Raw genomic sequence first — 22,107 nt, 5'->3', positions numbered from 1 at the left:
TTCTGTGGAGGCTGGGCTGCGTCATCTTCTCTTTCTCTTAATGCTTTCTGGGAAGGAGACCACTTTTCCTTTTAAATGTTTTGGGGCTATATCCTGCGGCTTTTCTGCTGCCTCTCCTGAGAGCAGAAATCCGGACATAAAGTGAAACAATGGCTCCTTTCCTCCTTTGTTTTGTTTGTGTTGTAGTTTTCAAGTTCTCAAGACGAGGAAGAGATTGATATGGATACTGTTCATGATAGCCAGGCATTCATCTCCCATCATTTAAACATGCTGGAAAGGCCGTCAACTCCAGGTAAGACGGTGCACTGCGCTCACTGGGCTGGTGGAGCGGCCGCGTGACACCACTGTGGAGGTGTGCTGCCTTATTGTCGAGAGTAGCTGCACAGCTCAGAGGCGGCCAGGATGAAACACAGGCTAAAATACAGTATAAAATACAGGCTGTACCAGCTGCCTTATTGTCGAGAGTAGCTGCACAGTTCAGAGGCGGCCAGGATAAAATACAGGGCTGTACCAGATAACACATAGCGGCAAAGGGATACGATTGTTTCAAGTATTTCTTTTGATTTTCTACTTTGTTTTGGTTCTTTTTAAATATTTGGCTTACTTCTAGATTTGTTTTTTCAAAAATCCATTCATCAGATTCCTTCCAGTAGCTTTAATTTCTGTTTTTTGTTTCTTTGTTTTTTGAGGTTTAGACTTAACCTCAAAATAAAATAAGAGATCAATTTTTTTTTTAATAATGTGACTGTAATTATATATAAAACTTCTTGACTACAACTAATGCAGCCCGTAACACAACTACTTTATTTTCTTGACTGCTTGTTCCATGTAACATGTCATATTATATTTTTGCATACATCTCTCAAACATCACAATCTTTTCTATGGAAAACATTACCTGAGGCAGTACCGAGCTGATACGCTCTAATTTACCTGTTATTTCCCTGTGGGCAGCCATTTGTTTCAGACTTTAATTTTATGCAAGTGATTCTCTCTGAGTGTCTTCATACAGAAGTTTCTGTTTCTTTTTTTGTCAAATTATGCTTAGGATAAATCCCTTAAAATATATTTTTGGTAAAAGGATGAATTTTAGCTTTATTGTAAGGTGCTTGTCTTTAGAAGATTTTCGTGCTCTTGGTGTTATTGCCATAATGCTTTTTGAAGAGATTACACCTAGTTCATGTCATCAACATTTCTACGTTTTCAGAAATAAAGCTTTGTGTAACTTGCTTGTAGTTGTGAAGTACAGTAAGTAAGAAAGCCGGCCTTGGTGAGCCCGCCACCCCCCATTAACCTGTGTGGCGTTCTCCATTCTGTGGCCGTTCTCTCTGTGCTTCTCTCCTGATTCTGTTCACCTTCTTTGCATTGCGAGTAAGTAAATGGTATCTCAGCTGTTTTTCCTTCAACATTCTGTTGCTTTTCTGTACAGTGTACCACACAGATATATGATCTATATGTTTACTTTGCCTAGTTTTTGGATTACGTGAAAACTGTGTGATACTCAACATGACTTAGCTTTTTTTCACTCAACGTTATGCTGCTGAAACTCACCCATATTGATACATAAAGATGTAATTCATCAATATTTATCACCATGCTCTGTACTTCATATACTGTTTTATTGTCATTGTGATAAAGGATACTTAACTATAATTACCATTTTAAATGATTATTAATTATTATCATTATAATTCAAGTTTATGATATATTTCTTTATAAATATGACTGTTTTTCTTTTTTTGGTACTATTCCTGTTTGTTTTTTTTTTTTACTGGAAAATCCTATTTATACTTCATGCTCGATGTGGTTATCTTTTATGATCTTTGTGTTTGAATGGCTTTTTTTAAAACATGTTATATTTGTACAACTCTCCCTTACCCACCTTGGTTGCGTTTTGTTTGGTTTTTTGTTTAGTTTTGTTTGTAAGACCTTTTTTACTATCTAGTAAAATCTGGGATGAACTAGTAGAATTTGAGAATTGGCATCAAAAAGAATATGAACCTAATTATATTTGAAAACGGAAAGGTCATGAATTCTTTGGCTTTCATAACCATAAGCAGTCTTAACAATTATTTTTCTATTCTGTCCATTTTATGGATAAGTAAATTTAACCAGAGATATATTAAATAATTTGCCCTCAATGACATACCCAGGTAATAGCCAACTCAGTGCTAGATCCCAATCCTAGACTTTTCGTGTGACGCATGAAAGTGAGACACAAGCAGAGGACTGTTGGTCTGATCTGGATGATTGGACTTAGAGCCTGGGTCTCCTGGTATGACAGCACTCTTCATGGCTTACCACTGGAACATTCCATGTTTCAAATATCTGTACAATCCCTAAATTATTTTGATCTGTCAGTTAAATATTATAATGGAATTTATTAATAAATTTTGGGGAGAACAGGCATGCTTAACTGGATGCAAAGTTCCACATAAATAATAAAAACCGTGACATGACATGGTTCTGCTCCAGAATATAAACTCCAGTTTATGTGTGCAGCAGTTCATTCAGGTGAACTGTCTTTCTTGAACATTTATTTTTCTCAAACTTAAGTATATTAGAACCATGACAAAGGATTAAATCAAGTGGGATTTTTCAGTAGTTTTAAAAAATAATATCCTTTTTATTATTAGAGTTTTACTGTTGAACTGATAACTGGTTTTAAGGTAGACTGTTTTCTTCTTTTTGGAAGTAAAGAAATAAATCCCCGGTTTCCTCTTTTTGCATCTTAGGGCTCTCCAAATATCGGCCAGCTAACTCTCGATCTGCTCTGATACCCCAGCACTCAGCAGGCTGTGATGGCACGCCCACCACAAAGCCCCAGTGGAATATGGAACTCCCACGGAAGGGAACAGGTAAAGTACTATGACTGTCGTCGTTATTTTGCTCAAGAACGAATCTATAAACTTCATAAAGTTTCTCCCATCAATGTAAAGAATACATTAAAAACTATAGACCTGAGGACTTGCTTTTCATTACTATATTATCTAACAGACTTCTTTTTTCAAACACAAGCTGCATGTATATTTTTTTGAATTATTTTTGATTCACAGTGTTGTGTTAGCTTCAGAGACGTACAGCACAGTGACTCTGTTAAGTGTATGCGCGTTCCTTTTCGGATCACATGGTTATTACAGAGTGCGGAGCGCTGGTCCCTGCGCTGTGTGTGTAGCAGGCCCGTGCTGGTCATCTGTCTCCTGTACAGTAGTGTGTCTGTTCATCCCACGCTCTAGTCTGCGCCTTCCCCCATTTCCCCTGTGGTAACCACAGATTTGTTTTCTGTGTCTATGGGTCTGTTTCTGTTCTGTAAATAAGTTCATTGGTGTATATATATATATATAGCATATATAAATAATATCATACATTTGTCTTTCTCTGGCCTTTTCTCAGTGTGATGATCTCTGGGCCATCCGTGTTGCTGCAGATGGCATTATTTTGTTCTTTTTCATGGCTGAGTAATAGTCCAAGGTAGTCCACATCTTTATCCATTCATTTGTCCCTGGATATTTGGGTTGCTTCCGTGTCTTGGCCATTTGTAAATAGTGTTGCTAATGAACGCTGGAGTGTATGTATCTTTTGGAATTATGCTTTTCTCCAGATATATGCCCAGGAGTGGGATTGCTGCTGAATCATATGATAACTCTGTGTTTAGTTTTCTAAGGAACCTTCATACTGTTCTCCATAGTAGTTCTACTAATTTGTAGTCTCATCAGTACTGTGGGAGGGTTCTTTTTTCTCCACACCCTCTCTAGCATTTAATGTAAGTAGACTTTTGACGGAGAAGGCAATGGCACCCCACTCCAGTACTCTTGCCTGGAAACTCCCATGGATGGAGGAGCCTGGTGGGCTGCAGTCCATGGGGTCGCTGAGGGTCGGACACGACTGAGCGACTTGACTTTCACTTTTCACTTTCATGCATTGGAGAAGGAAATGGCAACCCACTCCAGTGTTCTTGCCTGGAGAATCCCAGGGACGGGGGAGCCAGGTGGGCTGCCATCTATGGGGTCGCACGGAGTCGGACACAACTGAAGTGACTTAGCAGCAGCAGCAGTAGCAGACTTTTGATGATGGTTATTCCCACTGGACGGAGGAGCCTGTTAGGCTGCAATCCATGGGGTCGCTAAGAGTCGGACACGACTGAGCGACTTCATTTTCACTTTCCACTTTGATGCATTGGAGAAGGAAATGGCAACCCACTCCAGTGTTCTTGCCTGGAGAATCCCAGGGACGGGGGAGCCAGGTGGGCTGCCGTCTATGGGATCGCACAGAGTCGGAAACAGCATAGCATAGCATTTCCACTGGTGGCTGAGACGGTAAAGCGTCTGCCTACAATGCAGAAGACCCGGGTTCGATCCCTGGGTCGGGAAGGTCCTCTGGAGAAGGAAATGGCAATCCACTCCAGTACTCTTGCCTGGAAAATCCCATGGATGGAGGAGCGTGGTAGGCTACAGTCCATGGGGTCGCAAAGAGTCAGACACGATTGAGCGACTTCACTTGATTCCGACTAGAGTGGGGTGATACCTCATTTTAGTTTTGATTTACATGTCTCTAATAATTAGTGATGTTGAGCATTTTTCGTGTGCCTGTTGGCTATCTGTATGTCTTTTTTGCACAGGTGTCTATTTAGATTTTATGCCCAGTTTTTTAATTGAATTGTTTGTTTTTTTGACACTGATCTATGTGAGCTGTTTGTATATTTGGGAAATTAATCCCTTATCACATAGTTTGCAGATATTTTCTCCCATTCTGTAGGTTGTCTTTTCATTTGCTGTGCAAAAGCTTTTAAGGTCCATTTGTTTATTTTTGGTTTTATTTCCATTACTCTAGGATAGGATACAAAAAGATATTGCTGTGATTTATGTCATAGAGTGTTCTGTCTAGGATCATTCTATCATTTTCTTTGAGGAGTTTTATAGTATCTGGTCTTACATTTAGATCCTTAATCCATTTTGAGTTTGCTGTTGTATTTGGTATTAGACAATGGTTTAATTTCATTCTTTTCTAGGGAGCCCAGTTTTCTCAGCACCACTTACTAAAAAGACTGTCTTTTCTCCATTGTATATTCTGGCCTCCTTTGTAAGAGGTTAATTGACTGTAGGCGCAAGGGTTTATTTCTGGATGTTTATCCTGTTCCAATGATTTCTATTTCTGTCTTTGTGCCAGCACCATACTATTTCGTTTACTGTGGCTTTGGAGTATAGTCTGAAGTCACAGAGCCTGATTTCTCCAGCTTCACATTTCTTCCTTAAAATTGCTTTGACTTAAAGACTTTTAAATTACACTTTTTGCTATTTCAAAAATAATATGCTCCTATTATATAAAACTTTGAAATCGTAGAAGAGAGGGGTAAAAATTGTCCCCTCTTATGCCATTTCAGCTCAGTTCAGTTCAGTCACTCAGTTGTGTCCAGCTCTTTGCAACCCCATGGACTGCCGCACGCCAGGCCTCCCTGTCCATCACCAACTCCCAAGAGTCCACCCAAATTCATGTCCATCGAATCAGTGATGCCATCCAACCATCTCATCCTCTGTCATCCCCTTCTCCTCCCGCCTTCAATCTTTCCCAGCATCAGGGTCCTTTCAAATGAGTCAGCTTTTCGCATCAGGTGGCCAAAGTATTGGACTTTCAGCTTCAACATCAGTCCTTCCAAAGAACACACAGGGCTGATCTCCTTTAGGATGGACTGGTTGGATCTCCTTGCAGTCCAAGGGACTCTCAAGAGTCTTCTCCAACACTACAGTTCAAAAGCATCAGTTCTTTGGCACTCAGCTTTCTTCACAGTCCAACTCTCACATCCATACATGACCACTGGAAAAACCACAGCCTTGACTAGACAGACCTTTGTTGGCAAAATAATGTCTCTGCTTTTTAATATGCTGTCAAGGTTGGTCAAGGCTTCCCTGGTGGCTCAGAGGTTAAAGCATCTGCCTGCAATGCGGGAGACCTGGGTTCGATTCCTGGGTTGGAAAGATCCCCTGGAGAAAGAAATGGCAACCCACTCCAGTATTCTTGCCTGGAGAATCCCATGGACGGAGGAGCCTGGTGGGCTATAGTCCATGGGATGGCAAAGATTCTGACAGGACTGAGTGACTTTACTCACTCACTAGGTTGGTCATAACTTTCCTTCCAAGGAGTAAGCGTCTTTTAATTTCATGGCTGCACTCACCATCTGCAGTGATTTTGGAGCCCCCAAAAATAAAGTCTGACACTGTTTCCACTGTTTCCCCATCTATTTCCCATGAAGTGATGGGACTGGATGCCATGATCTTAGTTTTCTGAATGTTGAGCTTTAAGCCAGCTTTTTCACTGTCCTCTTTCACTTTCATCAAGAGGCTCTTTATTTCTTCTTCGCTTTTTGCCATAAGGGTGGTGTCATCTGCATATCTGAGGTTATTGATATTTCTCCCGGCAATCTTGATTCCAGCTTGTGCTTCATCCAGCCCAGCGTTTCTCATGATGTACTCTGCATAGAAGTTAAATAAGCAGGGTGACAATATGCAGCCTTGATGTCCTCCTTTTCTTATTTGGAACCAGTCTGTTGTTCCATGTCCAGTTCTAACTGTTGCTTCCTGACCTGCATACAGATTCTCAAGAGGCAGGTCAGGTGGTCTGGTATTCCCATCTGTTTCAGAATTTTCCACAGTTTGTTGTGATGCACACAGTCAAAGGTTTGGCATAGTCAGTAAAGCAGAAATAGATGTTTTTCTGGAACTCTCTTGCCTTTTCAGTGATCCATCGGGTGTTGGCAACTTAATCTCTGGTTCCTCTGCCTTTTCTAAATCCAGCTTGAACATCTGGAAGCTCACAGTTCACGTACTGTTGAAGCCTGGCTTGGAGAATTTTGAGCATTATTTTACTAGCATGTGAGATGAGTGCAATTGTGTGGTAGTTTGAGCATTCTTTGGCATTGCCTTTCTTTGGGATTGGAATGAAAATTGACCTTTTCTAGTCCTCGGGCCACTGCTGAGTGTTCCAAATTTGCTGGTATATTGAGTGCAGCACTTTCACAGCAGCATCTTTTAGGATTTGAAATAGCTCAACTGGAATTCCATCACCTCCACTAGCTTTGTTCGTAGTGATGCTTTCTAAGGCCCACTTGACTTCCCATTCCAGGATGTCTGGCTGTAGGTGAGTGATCACACTATCGTGATTATCTTGGTCGTGAAGATCTTTTTTGTACAGTTCTTCCATGTATTCTTGCCACCTCTTCTTAATATCTTCTGCTTCTGTTAGGTCCATACCATTTTTGTCCTTTATTGAGCCCATCCTTGCATGAAATGTTCCCTTGGTATCTCTGATTTTCTTGAAGAGATCTCTCGTCTTTCCTAGTCTGTTGTTTTCCTCTATTTCTTTGCATGATCGCTGAGGAAGGCTTTCTTATCTCTCCTTGCTGTTCTTTGGAACTCTGCATTCAGATGCTTATATCTTTCCTTTTTTCCTTTGCTTTTCACTTCTGTTCTTTTCACAGCTATTTGTAATTCCTCCTCAGATAGGCATTTTGCCTTTTTGCATTTCTTTTTCTTGGGGTTGGTCTTGATCCCTGTCTCCTGTATAATATCACAAACCTCCGTCCATAGTTCATCAGGCACTCTGTCTATATCAGATCTATTTCCTTAAATCTATTTCTCACTTCCACTGTATAATCGTTAGGGATTTGATTTAGGTCATACCTGAATGGTCTAGTGGTTTTCCCTACTTTCTTCAATTTAAGTCTGAATTTGGCAATAAGGAGTTCATGATCTGAGCCACAGTCAGCTCCCAGTCTTGTTTTTGCTGACTGTATACAGCTTCTCAATCTTTGGCTGCGAAGAATATAATCAGTCTGATTTCTCTGTTGACCATCTGGTGATGTCCCTGTATAGAGTCTTCTCTTGAGTTGTTGGAACAGGGTGTTTGCTATGACCAGTGTGTTCTCTTGGCAAAACTCTGTGAGCCTTTGCCCTGCTTCATTCTGTACTCCAAGGCCAAATTTGTCTGTTACTCCAGGTGTTTCTTGACTTCCTACTTTTGCATTCCAGTCCCCTATAATGAAAAGGATATCTTTTGGGGGTGTTCTAAAAGGACTTGTAGGTCTTCATAGAACCATCCAACTTCAGCTTCTTCAGAGTTACTGGTCGGGGCATAGACTTGGATTACTGTGATATTGAATGGTTTGCCTTGGAAACGAACAGAGATCATTCTGTCATTTCTGAGATTGCATCCAAGTACTGCATTTCGGACTCTTTTGTTGACCATGATGGCTACTCCATTTCTTCTAAGGGATTCCTGCCCACAGTAGTAGATATAATGGTCATCTGAGTTAAATTCACCCATTCCAGTCCATTTGAGTTAGCTGATTCCTAGAATGTCGACATTCACTCTTGCCATCTCTTGTTTGACCACTTCCAGTTTGCCTTGATTCATGGACCTGACATTCCAGGTTCCTGTGCAATATTGCTCTTTAGAGCATTGGATGTTGCTTCTGTCACCAGTCACATCCACAACTGGGTGTTGTTTTGCTTTGGCTCCATCGCTTCATTCTTTCTGGAGTTATTTCTCCACTGATCTCCAGTAGCATATTGGGCACCTCCCGACCTGAGGAGTTCATCTTTCAGGGTCCTATCTTCTTGCCTTTTCACACTGCTCATGGGGTTCTCAAGGCAGGAATACTGAAGTGGTTTGCTATTCTCTTCTCCATAGACTGCGTTCTGTCAGAACTCTCCACCATGACCCGTCCGTCTTGGGTGGCCCTAAAGGGCATGGCTCATAGTTTGATTGAGTTAGACAAGCTGTGGTCCGTGTGATCAGATTGGCTAGTTGTCTGTGACTGTGGTTTCTGTCTGTCTGCTCTCTAATGCCCTCTGTCAGCGTCTGCCGTCTTACTGGGGTGTCTCTGACCTTGGACGTGGGTATTTCCTCTTGGCCACTTGCCGCTCCAGCTCTGCATTATGCCGTTTAAAGATACCTATGATGTAACATTTTACTCCTTCCTTGCAGTGCTTTCTCTAAGAATATTCTAGTTTGAAAAATGTCAGCTTCCCTAGAAACTATCAGATCTATACCTTTATAATTTTATAAAATAGTCAACTTATCTCTCCTCTCACCCTCCCCATGACGGTTTTTACAGTTCATCATTCATGATCAGTCATGGAGACTTGATGCTGTATATACCTAGAAGACTAACATATTTTGTCTTTTAAATTATTTCATACTTACTGGACTTAGGTTTACGAAAGAATTGCGTTCAGGTGTGAGTGTTACCTACTTTGACTGTTTTACATTGTCTTCTGTTTACTCTGTTCTTATTCTTACAAAATGAAGATTGTCGTCCAAATAGGGTAAACAAGTGATGCTGATGAAGGGAGACTCAGCCTTCAGGTTTTGGAGGGACAGGGAGTAAAACCAAGATACATAAGCAAAAGCGTTTGTAAAGAATACTTTTTCCAAAAGTCATTAGTCAGGCTTCCCGATGCCAACTGATGGATTTTGCTTACATAAACCATGTTTTTATCATATAAACAGAAGAGTAACTGTTTATTGCCTTGAGGAGCTTAGGGGCCAGCTGTGATGAGTAGGAGACTTTAACAGAAGCTGCACCTCAAAGTACTTTGGTGTCTGAGGCCTGGACTGCTGGTTGCCGTCTCTGTGTGTGCATCTGAGGCCTGGACTGCTGGTTGCCGTGTCTCTCTGTGTGCTGTTGTCATTTGTTGTAACAGTTGCTCACGGAGTGTGTTTCAGAAGGAAGTCAGCTGGAGACTTTAGCACTTAGCTTTAATGCATGAATCTTGACGTTGCTTGGCCCTCCCTTGCCAATTTTGTATTCTCTGGTTTTGTTTTGGGGTTTGGAATAATTGTGCTTTGTTATCCTTATACTTACTAAGATTTTATCAGACATGAAAAATTTTCTACATCTTTTAAAATGACAACGCTTAGGGCATTTCAAACCTCAATCTGATATGATTAGAGAGTGACACTTCCACCTACCTTCCATGCCTTTAAAAAAATAAATTCCGTCTAATAAATTCTTACTCTAGTGAGAAATCTGAGTGAGTTTGTTTGGTTTTTCCTAGTGATATGCATACTAGCCTATGTACAGGAGCAAATCTTACCACCGTTTTGTGTCCACCAGTGTACCTGTGTATCGTTGTTTTACAGTGCTTTAAAAATACCTTTTTACCTATTGTGGAACCTCTTGGCATTTTCAGTCCTCGTAGCATCATACGGAACGCCTGGAGAGGAGAGGAGAGCGCTGTGGTGAGGAGCACGAAGGCGCTGACACTTTGGCCTTGGTTGCCTCAGTGTGGGGTCCTCGTATGTCACCAGTGTGTTATATGGACTGATCTGTAAAATTTAGTTTTGAATATATTCTTTAATTTGCCTTTGTAATTTCCCTTAAATATATTTCTGCTGTACCCTGTGACCACTGAAGTGGTTAGTCGTTCAGTCATGATTCATTCTTTTCGACCCCATGGGCTGTAGCTTGCCAGGCTCCTCTGTCCATGGAATTCTTAAGGCAAGAATAATGGAGTCGGTAGCCGTTCCCTCCTTTAGGGATTCTTCCTGACCCAGGGATCAAACCAGGGTCTCCCCTGCAATGCAAGCATATTCTTTACCATCTGAGCCACCAGGGAAGCACCAGTGACCACTGAGCAAGTCTTAAAATTCATCAGTGACGTTATAAGAATTTAGAAAACATTCATATTACAAATGATAGTGTTCCAAAAGTTTAACTCATACCTGTATTTTACTTTGGAATTCTAAAAACAGGTTTCCGGTAGACATGTTGTTGTATTTGATAGGTAACTTTCCCAAACGAGCCAACAAAAACCCTTTTTACCTTACACTATACAGAAGAATAGAAGTATCAAACCCAGCCACTGTGTGTTAACAGTGTTTCTAAGAGAAAGGGCACTCAGTTCAGTTCAGTCGCTCAGTCGTGTCCGACTCTTTGCAACCCCGTGAATCACAGCACGCCAGGCCTCCCTGTCCATCACCAACTCCCGGAGTTCACTCAGACTCAAGGCCATTGAGTCGGTGATGCCATCCAGCCGTCTCATCCTCTGTCGTCCCCTTCTCCTCCTGCCCCCAATCCCTCCCAGCAAGAGTCTTTTCCAGTGACTCAACTCTTCGCATGAGGTGGCCAAAGTACTGGAGTTTCAGCTTTAGCATCATTCCTTCCAAAGAATACCCAGGGCTGATCTTTAGAATGGACTGGTTGGATCTCCTTGCAGTCCAAGGGACTCTCAAGAGTCTTATCCAACACCACAGTTCAAAAGCATCAGTTCTTTGGCACTCAGCTTTCTTCACAGTCCAACTCTCACATCCATACGTGACCACTGGAAAAACCATAGCCTTGACTAGACAGACCTTTGTTGGCAAAGTAATGTCTCTGCTTTTGAATATGCTATCTAGGTTGGTCATAACTTTCCTTCCAAGGAGTAAGCTTGGAAGTAAGTAAGTTATTTCATGGCTGCAATCACCATCTGCAGTGATTTTGGAACCCCAAAAAATAAAGTCTGACACTGTTTCCACTGTTTCCCCATCTATTTCCCATGAAGTGATAGGACCAGACGCCATGATCTTAGTTTTCTGATTGTTGAGCTTTAAGCCAACTTTTACACTCTCACTGTCATCAAGAGGTTTTTTAGTTCCTCTTCACTTTCTGCCATAAGGGTGGTTGTCATCTGCATATCTGAGGTTATTGATATTTCTCCCGGCAATCTTGATTCCAGCTTGTGCTTCATCCAGCCCAGCGTTTCTCATGATGTACTCTGCATAGAAGTTAAATAAGCAGGGTGACAATATACAGCCTTGACGTACTCCGTTTCCTATTTGGAACCAGTCTGTTGTTCCATGTCCAGTTCTAACTGTTGCCTCCTGACCTGCATATAGGTTTCTCAAGAGGCAGGTCAGGTGGTCTGGTATTCCCATCTCTTAAAGAATTTTCCACAGTTGATTGTGATCCACACAGTCAAAGGCTTTGGCATAGTCAGTATAAGCAGAAATAGATGTTTTTCTGGAACTCTCTTGCTTTTTCCATGATCCAGCAGATGTTGGCACTTTGGTCTCTGGTTCCTCTGCCTTTTCTAAAACCAGCTTGAACATCAGGAAGTTCACAGTTCACGTATTGCTGAAGCCTGGCTTGGAGAATTTTGAGCATTACTTTACTAGCGTGTGAGATGAGTGCAATTGTGTGGTAGTGTGAGCATTCTTTGGCATTGCCCTTCTTTGGGATTGGAATGAAAACTGACCTTTTCCAGTCCTGTGGCCACTGCTGAGTGTTCCAAATTTGCTGGCATATTGAGTGCAGCACTTTCACAGCATCATCTTTCAGGATTTGAAATAGCTCAACTGGGATTCCATCACCTCCACTAGCTTTGTTCATAGTGATGCTTTCTAAGGCCCACTTGACTTCACATTTCAAGATGTCTGGCTCTAGGTGAGTGATCACACCACCATGATTATCTTGGTTGTGAAGATCTTTTGTATTTTGGAATGTTAGAAGCACAGCTTTAACCCAGCCCAGATGATGATGGCAGTAAAAGAGGAACAGAAGCTGGGGGTCTCCTGCTGTGGTAGCGACCTTGGCCTGGGGTTCTGGCAGGGAGGCTCATAGTGTTGGTGAGGGGCACAGTGAGCTCTCTCAGATCGCTGGTGATTCTAGATAAAAGTTCACAAGTAGGTTTGCAGGGCCTTATTCAAGCTCATCCAACTAAAGCACCTTTTATTTGACTATAGAATTCTTAAAAAATTTTTGAAGTAGTTGACTAAAAATGAAGAGATTACAGATAAAGATTTACATTTCCAGCTTCTCTTAGAAAAAGAGTTAACTGAGGTGCTTTAGGCTGGGATGTGCTTTCCACTCCATTGGTCCCTTTTGTGTTCCACTGGGCAGTCTGCTTCCTCATTTACGCTGTCTCCTTGGGCTCCAGGCTTGGCGCTCGCTGTTTCTGAGCTGGCTGCCCTAGGGCGGGCCCGCCGGATGTCCGCTGAGAGCTGGGATGTGTGCAGACATCATCTGGGAGGGATGGACCTTGCCAAGGAGAGCAGAGGTCACCATGTGCTCTCCAACCCCTCCCCCTTGCACTCACTGCTGCTGCTGCTGCTGCTGCTGCTGCTAAGTCACTTCAATCGTGTCGGACTCTGTGCAACCCAGTCCAACCCCATAGACGGCAGCCCACCAGGCTCCCCCGTCCCTGGAAGGGATTGTTTTAGGGCAGGGGTAGAGTATGTTTGGTGAGTTCAGCCACTTGGGGTAAGAACAGAGGAGCAGCAGGAGTGTTCATCGTCATTTTACTTGACCTTCTCCCGAGCTGGGGAGGGAAGCGGCGGCGGCGGCGGCGGGCTGCGGGGCTGGGTGCGCTGTGCGCGCCTCTCCTCGGCCCGGCGCCCCCTCCCCTCCCCTCCCCCCGCCATGCCCACGCCTGGGGCTGCACTGGGAGCAAGGGAGGGGCGTGACAGGAGGGGCTGAGGGGAACCAACCCCTGGGGTTGCTTTCTGCCGGAAGGGAGGAGCAGACCTCCTGCAGTGCTGAGAAGGGGTTGCTGGTTACCTAACAGTCAGAAAGGCACTGTCATGGTACAGAAATCCTGTGGGGTTTTTTTGGCGGGTGGGGGGGGCGGGGCGGGGGGAAGACTAGAGTTCTTTCTTCTGAAACTAAAAAAAGACTTGGATTTTTTTCTTTAAATTATAATGACACAATTCTACACTTTTTTTTAAATTTGAAGAGCCCGAAAAACAGACTTCAGACTTTTCCTAACAGAAACTGCAGGTTTTGTGTTAAATATAAACATATACCCAATGTGATGAACTTAATGGAATTAGCAGGGTACTCACTGTTATCAGCACTTTTATCAAATGGGCTGGAAAGCTTCTACATTAAGATTGTCTTAAACACCTCTTCTGTTTGTTTTGCATTTGTTAAATTGACTGCAGCTAACCCTTATCCACAGTGAACTCGCAGGCCTCTAGGAAAGACTTTATGTTAGATGGACAACAAAACTGAACGTCTGTTGTGTTCTTTCTCTGTAACTTGAAATGGGCAAATTACAGTGTTGTGAATTACTTGTATCTTCTTTTCCTGAAGTCTCTTCTGTCTGCAATATAGACATATGTTTTGAGTCACTAAAAGTGCTGTCATTAACTTTATTTTTTAATTTTTGTTTTATTTTGGAGTTTAGTCAGTTTACAGTGTTGTGTTAGTTTCAGGTGAATAGCACAGGGCTTTAGTTTAAAAGGGCTTTCATTAGCTTTTAAGTGAGTATTGCCTAACCGTGAGTGGACAAGTGCTGAGGCATCTTGTAAACCCCTAAAATGATTGGTATGTGGAGTTGTGCATGTTACTGTTCATATCATGGGGATGGTAATAGACACATTTTTTCCAATAGAGATTCTGTGGAATAACACATCATGATGCTAGTATGAAAGTAAGCTCACATCTGACTGTTAGAACCGGTTCACATGAGAGAGAAGTTGTACTTTCTTACCATGTTGAATTAGACCTGGTAAAAATTATTCAGAAAAGAAATTAAACAAAAAATATATATTGTCTATATAAATGAAAACTTAAAAGAGCTGAAGGTTAGTATGATGATAGAGTAATTCTGGGTTTTATCTGATCTAGTCTAATGAGTATTTTTGTATATATTTCTTTGCACTTATGCATGAGCACATCTGTAGGATATGTTTCTAGGAATGAACTTTCTAAATTAAAAATATAAGCATTTAATCATTTTTACAGATAGTGCTAATTTGTCTTGTTCTTTTTAAAAAATGATTTTATTGGAACTGTGAAGTTGTCAGAGTAGTATAAAGAACCTCCTCTAACCTTTACTTAGCTACAGAAATGATCAGTCTTGTTTAATCTATAGCCACCCTGTTTCTACCCTTCTCAATAATTTTGAAACAAATCTCACATTTTATGCATAAATAATTCTGTGTGTGTCTGTAAAAGATAAGGACTTTAAAAACTGATAACCATGATAATATTCTTGTACTTTAAAATATAAAGGTTTTTTGTATCATTAAATATTCAGTCATTGTGTACATTTCAGTTGAGTTATAAATGCCATTATTTTTAATGCTTTATTTGTTTGAATCCTTGTCCACATAAGCAGTTGGCAGATACATCCTTTACATCTTTAAAATTAAACGTTTCCAGTCCATCTTTTTTTTCTTTTTCCCCCTTTACAATGTATTTGTTGTAAACACCAGAGTTTTGATCTGTAGTTTTCAAGTCTGTGTTTTGCTAATTGTATACCTGTGGTATAATTAAAATGTTAGAGTCCTCTGTATTTCCTTTAAATTTGTAGTTGTATCTGGAAGCTTAATTGGATTCAGGTTTTCGGATGGTGGTGTGTTCTTCCATCTGGAAGTGCACCATGTCTAGTTGACTTTTTATATGAGATTAGCCACTAATACATTCAAAGCATCCGTCCATTAATTCAGTAAGGATTGCAAGATTGTGATATTCTAATTCATCTTTCTGTTTTTATTTATAAGTTGATTATTTCTGTGAAGCTGGGTGATCTGTGTTATCCATTGGGATAGCTCATATAGCCAAGGAAAGAAAAGACTTGATTCTCTTTGTGTATTTCAGTTCAGTTCAGTCGCTCAGTCGTGTCCGACTCTTTGCGACCCCATGAATCGCAGCACGCCAGGCCTCCCTGTTTGTGTATTTAGTCAGTTTCAAAATAGTAAATTGGCTAACATCCTCCAGTGGTGATCAGTCACTTCTAGTCATTAGAAGTTATTATCTTTATCAGTATTCAAATTTTTCCAACTTCAATTGGTGAGAACCCCTTAAGTTGACTCTTACGTTTTCGAGTAGACGTTTAACTTCCTTTCTACTATTACACCTGATGTGTCAGGCTCATCTTGTAAATATTCTATCCAGACCTGCAAGCGGCCATTTGTCCTGGGAGCCCTAGTCCCTAACACCTTTATCCTTGGATCTAGCTAATCCATTGTCTTCTTAGTAGACTTTATGCTAATCAAGAGAAATGCAGGATTTATTTAATTTCTTTAACTTCTTATTTCCTGTTAGAGGATAGTTGATTGACAGTGTTGTAGTAGTTTCAGATGTCCAGCAGAGTGACGCGCTCACACACACACGTATCTGTTCTTCTTCACTTCTTACACGGTGTTTGGCAGAGTTCCTGTGCTGCACAGCTGGACCCTTGTTAGCTGTCTACTTCAAACACAGCAGGATCGACTTTCCAATCCCAGAGTCCCCAGCTGTCGTCCCCACTCCCCACCTACCCCAGCGACCAGAAGCTTGTTCTCCAAGTCTCTCCGTCTATTTCTGCGTTGTAAATAAGTTCATTTTGTATCATCCCTTTTAGACTCTTCAAATAAGCTGCATCATACAGTTATTTCCTTTCTCTGACCTACTTCACTCAGTATGACAGTCTCCAGGCCCATCCACGTTGCTGCAAATGGCATTACGACTCTCTTCTCAGTTTAGTTCAGTTCAGCCGCTCATTCGTGTCCGACTCTTTGTGACTCCATGAATCTCAGCATGCCAGGCCTCCCTGTCCATCACCAACTCCCGGAGTTCATTCAGACACACGTCCATCGAGTCAGTGATGCCATCCAGCCATCTCATCCTCTGTCGTGGTTGAGTGGTATTCCATTGTATAGATGTACCACATCTTTATTTGTTCCTCTGTCAATAGGACATTTAGGTTGCTTCCCTCGTCTTGGCTGTTGCAAACATTGCTGCAGTGATTGTTGGGGTGCTCATATCCTTTCAGACCATGTTTTCCTGTGGATGTGTGCCCAGGAGTGGGTGTGCTATATGTTTAGATTTTTAAAGAGCATTCATACTGTTTTCCATAGTGACTGTACCAGTTTATGTTCCCATCAACAAGGTAAGAGGGTTCCTACCTTGTGCCCATCCTGTCTAGCGTTTATTGTTGGTAGATGTTTTTATGATGGCCATTTTGACTGATAACGAGATGATATCTGGTAGTTTTGGTATGCAAGAAATGTAAGATTTATAGTCAGTATGTCTTGAATGCAGGTTGTAAGACCTCCAAACAAGAGATTGACTTTACTTTTGAAGTGGTTAATAGTATCCCCTGGAAAAGAAGACACTCAGTTGTGTGCTTGGCAGTTGCCTCTACTGGGAAGTGCAGTTTCCTGTATAATCATTGGCTTTTCTGCAATCCAAGTAGCTTGGCAGGTGTTAGGATGGGATGATAAAACTTCTCTCGGTGAAGAAAAGGACCTCAGCCTCCAAGCAGTGCAGACTGCCAGTTGGGAAGCTTTGCAGTCTGTTGATGTAGCCTGACTAAATAATGGATAGGGCTGAAAGGAATCTGTGAGGCTTTATTACTTCCCTTGTCACTTGGCTATGTGTATTCTGTTAGGTAGGGACTTGTATTCCCATATTTATAGAATTGAGAATACAGTTATGTAGTTCATTTGAAATGAAAATTTAAATTATATAGTAGCATATTTAACTGTAAATCAGATATCTCTCAAATTTTTTCTTTTTCTGGGCACTAATTATTGCAAAAGATGCCAGGTCCCCAAACTAGCTCCTGTATATAATCTCTCTATCCTTTTTTTGTGTTAGTGTTAGCGTTCAAAAAATCATGACTATAATCCTGTAATTCTGTGGTAGTACGGTGTGGATAATCTCTGAGGACAGGAGTGTAAGCACGCACACTTGTCCCAAAACGCTGGAGTAGTGCCTGGCACGAGGCACAGTCGCCAGTACCGGTTTAATGAACGGCCGGTAACAGTTTCTGTTTCTAAACTAATAGTTTCAGTTTATTCCTCTCCCTTCAAAATCAGTGGCCTTTAAATTGCATTTAGTTCAACTGAGTTCACCTGACATCCTGTTTAAAAAGAAATGCAACAGTTACATGAATTTGTGACACTAATTCCTTCATTGAGCAAGTTGTGGGGAAGTGGAGGATGCTGGATACTGTGCGGTACCCTGGGAGGCAGAGGTGAGGCCGGTCCTCCAGGAGCCGAGTCTCGTGAGAGGGGCCAGAGACAGGCGAGCGTGCGCAGTGTGCCCGCCGTGTGCACGCGGGCGGAGTGGTCCCGAGAGTGGCTCTGCCTTCGGGCTGTTAGGTTTTGTGGCTCAGATTTCCCAGCACCACTTTGGGCGAGTTGCTTACTTTCTCTGGTCTTAATTTCCTCGTCTGTATTATGTTGTAGAAGCTAATTCTTTTGGGGAAGTTTGGTGAAAACTTTCTTCCAAAATGACATTTGAGCTGTTGTAGATTATTGAAGAACCTAAATGTTTTTTTCCTCTCCTTCCTCCTCCTTCAGATTACAGTTTAAATGTTACTTCCTTGCAGCGGTTCTCTCTGATTCACACTGGCAGCCCTAACTGCTAACTAAGTCTCCAGCTGCGTGCCTGTTTCACTCTGTGTTTTGTCTTTTTGCTCATATTATCCGGGGATACTTGTTTCTCTTTGCTAGTCTGTAAACTCCAGGAGAGCTGAGATGGGTCCAGTTCACCACCACTTTCCCAGTTCCCATGTAGTTCCTGATACTTTTTAAATGAACATGCAGGTCAGGCCAGAAATAAGGGAAGGCCATTCCAAGCCTAGGAATAACATTTACAAATAAATACACAGAGTTGTGAAAGGGCTGTTCTAGAGCATGTAGAAAGGAATGGTGAAAGATAAGATAAATTCAAGATTCAGATTATAAGCTGTCAGTAAAATTAGTGCTAAGAGTTGATCTTTAGAAAAATTCTCTGGTGATGCTTCTTTTGGTGAAAAAAAAAAAAAACCCCATGGCTTGAGGCTGGATTGGATCAAAATTAGCTCTGAGAATTTATGCTTTAAAAAAGAAAAGAAACTACTGCATTAGAGTCCATTTTAGTGAAACACTTGGTCTAGTTTGGGTAAATACACGTATGTGTGTGTGTACATATGTATATACATATTAAAGTAGATACATATACACATACGCACAGAAATTGATGCACTGAAGTCTTAAGGATTTTCTTCTGCCAGTAGAACTACCTGAGTCTTTAAACAAGTGATCATGGTCAGGGTTTTTAGGAACATAGCTGTGCAGCAGGGTCTCTGAACCCCAGCTCTATTGACGTTTTGGGCCCTGAGAAGTATTTGCAGTTGGGGGCTGTCCCACTCTAATTCTGACAACCAAAGTGTCTCCAGATGTTGTCAGACAACCCCTGGGGAGAAAAGTTGCCCCTGGTTTAGAACCACTGCTGTGCAGCTATGTAAGGTGTGGATCCAAGTGTAAGACACTCCAGGCGAAGAACCAGTTAATAGGTTAGTACTCTGATCCGAGTGAGATGAGGTGGTCTGAATTAGTACAGATAGGATAGAGGGGCAGATTTAAGAGATTCTGGTAAGTAAGAATAAACGAGACTTGGTAACCAACTAGATCTACAAGGGAGAGGCTCTGAGATGATTCTTAGGCGTTTTTTTCCTGGTGGTAGTAGTTTAGTTGCTAAGTCGCATCTTACTCTTGGGACCCCGTGGGCTGGAGCCTGCCAGGCTCCTCTGTCCCTGGAGTGGTTGCCATTTCCTCCTCCAAGGGATTTCCCAACCCAGGGATCAAACACGCATCTCCTGCATTGCGGGCAGATTCTTTACCACTGAGCTACCAGGGAAGACCTTTTTCTTAGTTGGCTGCATGTAGAATGATACCATTAACGAGGATAACACACAGAAAGAGGATTCTCTGGGTATGGCCCCAGGATTGTACGGTCTGGAGAAGCAAGAAATTCTGTACACTACTCGCTATTATAGATCCCCAGATTGATAGAACGTTGGAAATAGAAAGAGCCTTCAAAGACATGTGCTCCATTTTTAGGTGAGGTAAAATACATGCTTGAATGTTTTTCCATTTCATCTGAAAGTTATGTTTATATTATACTGTTGTCTGTTAAGTGTGCACTGGGGTTGTATCTTTCAAAGTGTACATACCTCAGTCAAAAAATGCTAACCACCATCTGAGCCCTCAGCAAGTCAGTCTTTTCACTGATGGAAATATTTTGAAATATTGTAAAAATTACCAAAACGTGACAGTGACACAAAGTGAGCAAATGCTGGTGGGGACACGGCTGCCCTGGCCTTGCTGAAGGCAGGGTTGCCTCAGCTTCGTTTGTGGTTCATGTGTAGCAGCTCTGTGTCTGCGGAGTGCGGGGAGACCAAGGATGCCTGTAGAGCTGCCTTCCCCGCCCGGGCAGCCAGCAGAGCTGTGGTTAAGGAGCCGTGTTTCCATCGACAGTGCTGGTCTTAATCTGTAACATACACATCTCGTCACTGTTGTTTCATAGTACTTTAAACTATTAAATGTTAATTTTCAGAAGATGGTTTGATAGCACACTGGTCTATATCATAATTTGTATAGACTGCAAGGAATTGAAATATTGACCTCTCGGTCACAGTGCTGAAAAGTTACCTTTGTGTAACTAATTGTATGTCTCAGTTGGATTCTTCTCCCATTCCTAGTTTTTTCTATGGACACGATGAACCGTCGTCTTTTCTGTCCTGCCACCAGCTCCCTTTGAGTTCCCCTTCCTTGTCACCAACAGGAATTCATGTGAGTGTTTCTCACCTTGAAGGTAAGGAGCAGCCCCCTCTGGAGATGAGTGTGCACGCGGCCGCGGCAGCTCCACTGTCGGTGTTCGGGAAGGAGCCCGCGTCCTCCAAGCACAGCGAGCACCACCACCACCACCACCACGAGCACAAGAAGAAGAAGAAGAAGCACAAGCACAAGCACAAGCACAAGCACCGGCGGGACGGCCGAGAGCGCGGCCGGGGGCCGCTCGCCTTCCCCAGCCCCGCCGGCGGCAGGTCCGCGCGCTCCCCGTCCCTGTCAGACTGAGCCGGGCCGGGGGACCGGCCCCTGCGTGCAGAGCAGCATACAGAACCAGCACTTCGTCAGCTGGGAAGATGATAGAAAGAAAGAAGAAGTCACCAAGTTCTAAACATTTGATTTATATTATTTATACAATTGAAACCTAATTAGGAAAATGTGTTTTATCGTCCTGAGTAAACCATCTCATCCGGTTTCTTCCTGGAAACACACACACAGAGCAGACGCTTCACCAGGCCCTCATTTGCATGGGCAGCCCCCGTCACATCATGGTCTCCATGTGTACTGCCAAAGTCAATTATGTTTTAAAGCCTTTGATTGATACTATGGTACAAAGTTATGTTTTAAACAGAAGCTACTGCCAAACCTGTGGTAAAAGCACTATTGCCAGTGAAATACTGTGTGGCACCATTTGGAACTACTGAAGGCTAGAGGCTTTTCTAGAGGGCTCTTCTATTGCATGTTTTTGTATGTATCTGTTAACCGTAGAAACTAATGCTGAAGTTTTCAGAGGCAGCTTTAAAAAAAAAAAAGGCTTTTTTGATAGCACATTTGGTCATTATGTTGTTGGAACTTGACAAAACTACCAAATCCACAGTTCTCAAATCAAGATGTTTAAATTATAACTTCCTTTTTTCATTAAGTATAAGTGAATACATTCATATGTAGAACATGTTTACCAAATGTGCATAATTAATACACCCAATACATATTCTAAAATTATTTATCTAAGGTTGGTACCTTAAAAAGGTGTTTATATGCTGTTCATAAGCGTAAATGTAGACATTTTGACCCTCAGCGTGAGTATACCAGCAGTATTTAAAAACATACAAAACATTTTGGTTTGATACTTCAATAGTTTGTATATTTGTGTGTTTTTTTTTATTTCTAAATTTACCATGTGCTTTATTGTTTGCCTAAAATGTTACTGTTCTATTTTTATCATTTCCCTTATCATTTAGAAAGTTTGACAGAATACTTCTTCCCAGAATAGATGTTTCAAAGGGATTTGGCAATATTGGACTTTTAAATATACTTGTTTAATAAATAACTTTTTAAATTGATCATTTTGCTGTTGTATTTTCTCATAGCTTTTGTTGCCTTTCTCTTTCTGTGTGTATATAATACACCTGTTCACAAGTTTGAGGAGAGCTTTTGGATAGGTAGGATTTGAGATGGCTCTGTTAGGAAGAATGGTTTCAGTAGGCAGAGGCGACAGAGTCCTCTCAGCAGAAGAGACGTATTTTCAGATGATTGGAGGATACATTTCAAATAATTATGTGAGGTATGAAGTCAGTGATGAGTA

The 22,107-nt window shown here is 41.8% G+C and overlaps 1 protein-coding gene across 6 annotated transcripts in view; it reads left to right on the top strand.

Moving 5' to 3' along the window:
• The window catches only part of TAF2 (TATA-box binding protein associated factor 2), an 88,307-nt gene extending 66,442 nt beyond the window's left edge, over positions 1 to 21,865 (top strand). For 4 of the 6 annotated variants that reach the window (XM_070802971.1, XM_070802973.1, XM_070802976.1 and 1 more), the window contains 3 exons: positions 187 to 292; positions 2,735 to 2,857; positions 20,518 to 21,865. In XM_070802971.1, the coding sequence (XP_070659072.1) occupies positions 187 to 292; positions 2,735 to 2,857; positions 20,518 to 20,810 (522 nt within the window). In that variant the 3' untranslated portion in view covers positions 20,811 to 21,865. The remainder of the gene's footprint in view (positions 1 to 186; positions 293 to 2,734; positions 2,858 to 20,517) is intronic. The other 2 variants (XM_070802974.1, XM_070802972.1) reach the window with 1 other exon arrangement.
• The last annotated feature ends 242 nt before the right edge of the window (positions 21,866 to 22,107 follow it).

This window comes from Bos indicus, chromosome 14 (assembly GCF_029378745.1).
Source record: "Bos indicus isolate NIAB-ARS_2022 breed Sahiwal x Tharparkar chromosome 14, NIAB-ARS_B.indTharparkar_mat_pri_1.0, whole genome shotgun sequence".
Classification (NCBI taxonomy): domain Eukaryota; kingdom Metazoa; phylum Chordata; class Mammalia; order Artiodactyla; family Bovidae; genus Bos; species Bos indicus.
This window is presented reverse-complemented; position numbering and strand designations above follow the sequence as displayed.